At 40.4% G+C, this 2,237-nt stretch overlaps 1 protein-coding gene across 1 annotated transcript in view; it reads right to left on the reverse strand.

Annotated features, from left to right (window-relative positions):
* LOC108526480 (protein eyes shut homolog) overlaps positions 1–2,237 on the reverse strand; it is a 123,776-nt gene that overhangs the window by 114,741 nt on the left and 6,798 nt on the right. Inside the window, exon 2 of the mRNA XM_017867281.1 lies at positions 526–698. Within this exon, the coding sequence (XP_017722770.1) occupies positions 526–698 (173 nt within the window). The remainder of the gene's footprint in view (positions 1–525; positions 699–2,237) is intronic.

The raw sequence follows: 2,237 nt of genomic DNA on the forward strand, positions 1-2,237 counted from the left end.
TTTTTTTTTTTTTTTTTTTTTTTTTTTTTTTTTTGAGATGGAGTCTCTCTCTGCTGCCCAGGCAGGAGTGCAGTGGCATCATCTCGGCTTACTGCCACTTCTGCCTACCGGGTTCAAACGATTCTCCTGCCCCAGCCTCCTGAGTAGCTGGGATTATAGGTGCATGCCACCATGCCTGCCTAATTTTTGTATTTTTAGTAGAGATAGGGTTTCACCATGCTGGTCAAGCATGTCTTAAATTTCTGATCTCGTGATCCACCCACCTTGGCATCCCAAAGTGCTGGGATTACAGGCATGAGCCACTGTGCCCAGCCACCACTTTTGTAATTACTTGATGGGTATGAGAAATACCTGCTTGGTGATCAGTCTCACTAATGGGTCTTGTCTCAACTGACTTGAAAAGAACCCAGAAGAAGATTTGATGTATTTGATCAGTCAAATGCTGTCCTTGATTCATCTGAGTGATTTCTGTCCTCTTCACCTCTTTCTGTCTGTGCTTCATGTTTAATAATGAAATGCTCTTACCATCAGTGCAGAGGGGTCCAGACCTCCCATATGGGCAGAGGCAGACAATATCTGTTCTGGATTTTGGAACACAGGTGGCACCATTTCCACATGGGTTATTTTCACAACTTGCAAATTGGCACAGCTTGCCCGAATACAGCCTTGGACACTCACAAAACAGATTTTCACTATCACTGAGAAGGGAAAAAAATTTAAAAATTCTTTAGAAAACGACTGATATTTTCTACACACAATGCACATATATACACATGCATGAACACATATGCAAATAAAATTATAATTGCATCTTTTCTAATAAGTGACTTTTCTTCCTTTTTTTCTGTTTCAACTTTTGAATATTTGTAGCTGTGTACTTCCCATTGAAAGCAGATTAACAGCTTTATAGATTATCCGAAGCCATGAATTCTATTTTAAGCCATCTATTTTTATTTTTGATTTGTCTCCTCTTTTTATTTCACACTGGGTGCCTTTTCAGGGCTTCATTGAATATGTGTGGTGCTGCCTCAATAAAGTGCATCAAATGTCTATTAGCAAAAAACATCTTAGACTCAAAGCTCAGAGGAGAATTTTAAGCTGGTGATAAGCTTCCCCACACTGAGGACAAAGTCCTCCAAGAGCTGCGCTTGTAGTAATTCTGAAAATAAGCCACAGTGGGGAGCTATAATGACTATATAACTCTTCAGCTTAAAATATGGTTTGGTGGCCCCAGGCTGCGAGTGCCCATGAAAGCAGAGCTCAAGAAAAATACTCCTCTTACCTGTCAGGGAAACATTCTCAAGAGGGAGAAGTGACTTGGAGTTTGTTATTTCTGCCTTCTCTGTATCCATTGCCCCATTTAAAGTAACAGATGCTTTTGTTTTCCTTTTCAAGAGCCACCCCTCCACCATTCTCAGTCCATGTTTGAGAGAGACTGTCTCCACTCTTGGTGCCAATCATAGTGTGTAGTGCAGGATGGATACAAAACACACTAGGCCAACTGGCCAACCTCTGCTAGAACTCTTCGGAGAGTACTATTTATCTGCTGGTGTTGCTACACTGGTAATTGATAGTGGCATGTGCCTGTCCAGAGGGAAGAGCCTAGCTGAGAATAAATAGCTAATACTTAGCAATGTAGATATAAGTGACAGAGAAATATAGATTATTGATTATTTGGGTGCCAGATCTCACCAGTACTCTGTAGTTATGTGAGCCAATATATTCCACTGCTTTTACATTTTTAAAGCCAGTTTGATTTGGGATTTTGTCACTTGAAGTTAAATAATTCCATTTAATCTTTTCTTTTTTTTTTTTCTCTCTCTCTCTTCTTATTATCTTAGTTCATACACCTTGCTATATACAGATCTTAGGAGTTTACATCTTATCTTTTCTTTTTTTTTTTATTATACTTTAAGTTCTAGGGTACATGTGCATAACGTGCAGGTTTGTTACATATGTACACTTGTGCCATGTTGGTGTGCTGCACCCATCAACTCGTCAGCACCCATCAATTCATCATTTATATCATGTATAACTCCCAATGCAATTCCTCCCCCCTTCCCCTTCCCCCCTCCCCATGATAGGCCCCAGTGTGTGATGTTCCCCTTCCCGAGTCCAAGTGATCTCATTGTTCAGTTCCCACCTATGAGTGAGAACATGCGGTGTTTGGTTTTCTGTTCTTGTGATAGTTTGCTAAGAATGATGGTTTCCAGCTGCATCCATGTCCCTACAAAGGA

This window comes from Rhinopithecus bieti, unplaced genomic scaffold, assembly GCF_001698545.2.
Source record: "Rhinopithecus bieti isolate Rb0 unplaced genomic scaffold, ASM169854v2 scaffold_53, whole genome shotgun sequence".
Taxonomy (NCBI): Eukaryota; Metazoa; Chordata; class Mammalia; order Primates; family Cercopithecidae; genus Rhinopithecus; species Rhinopithecus bieti.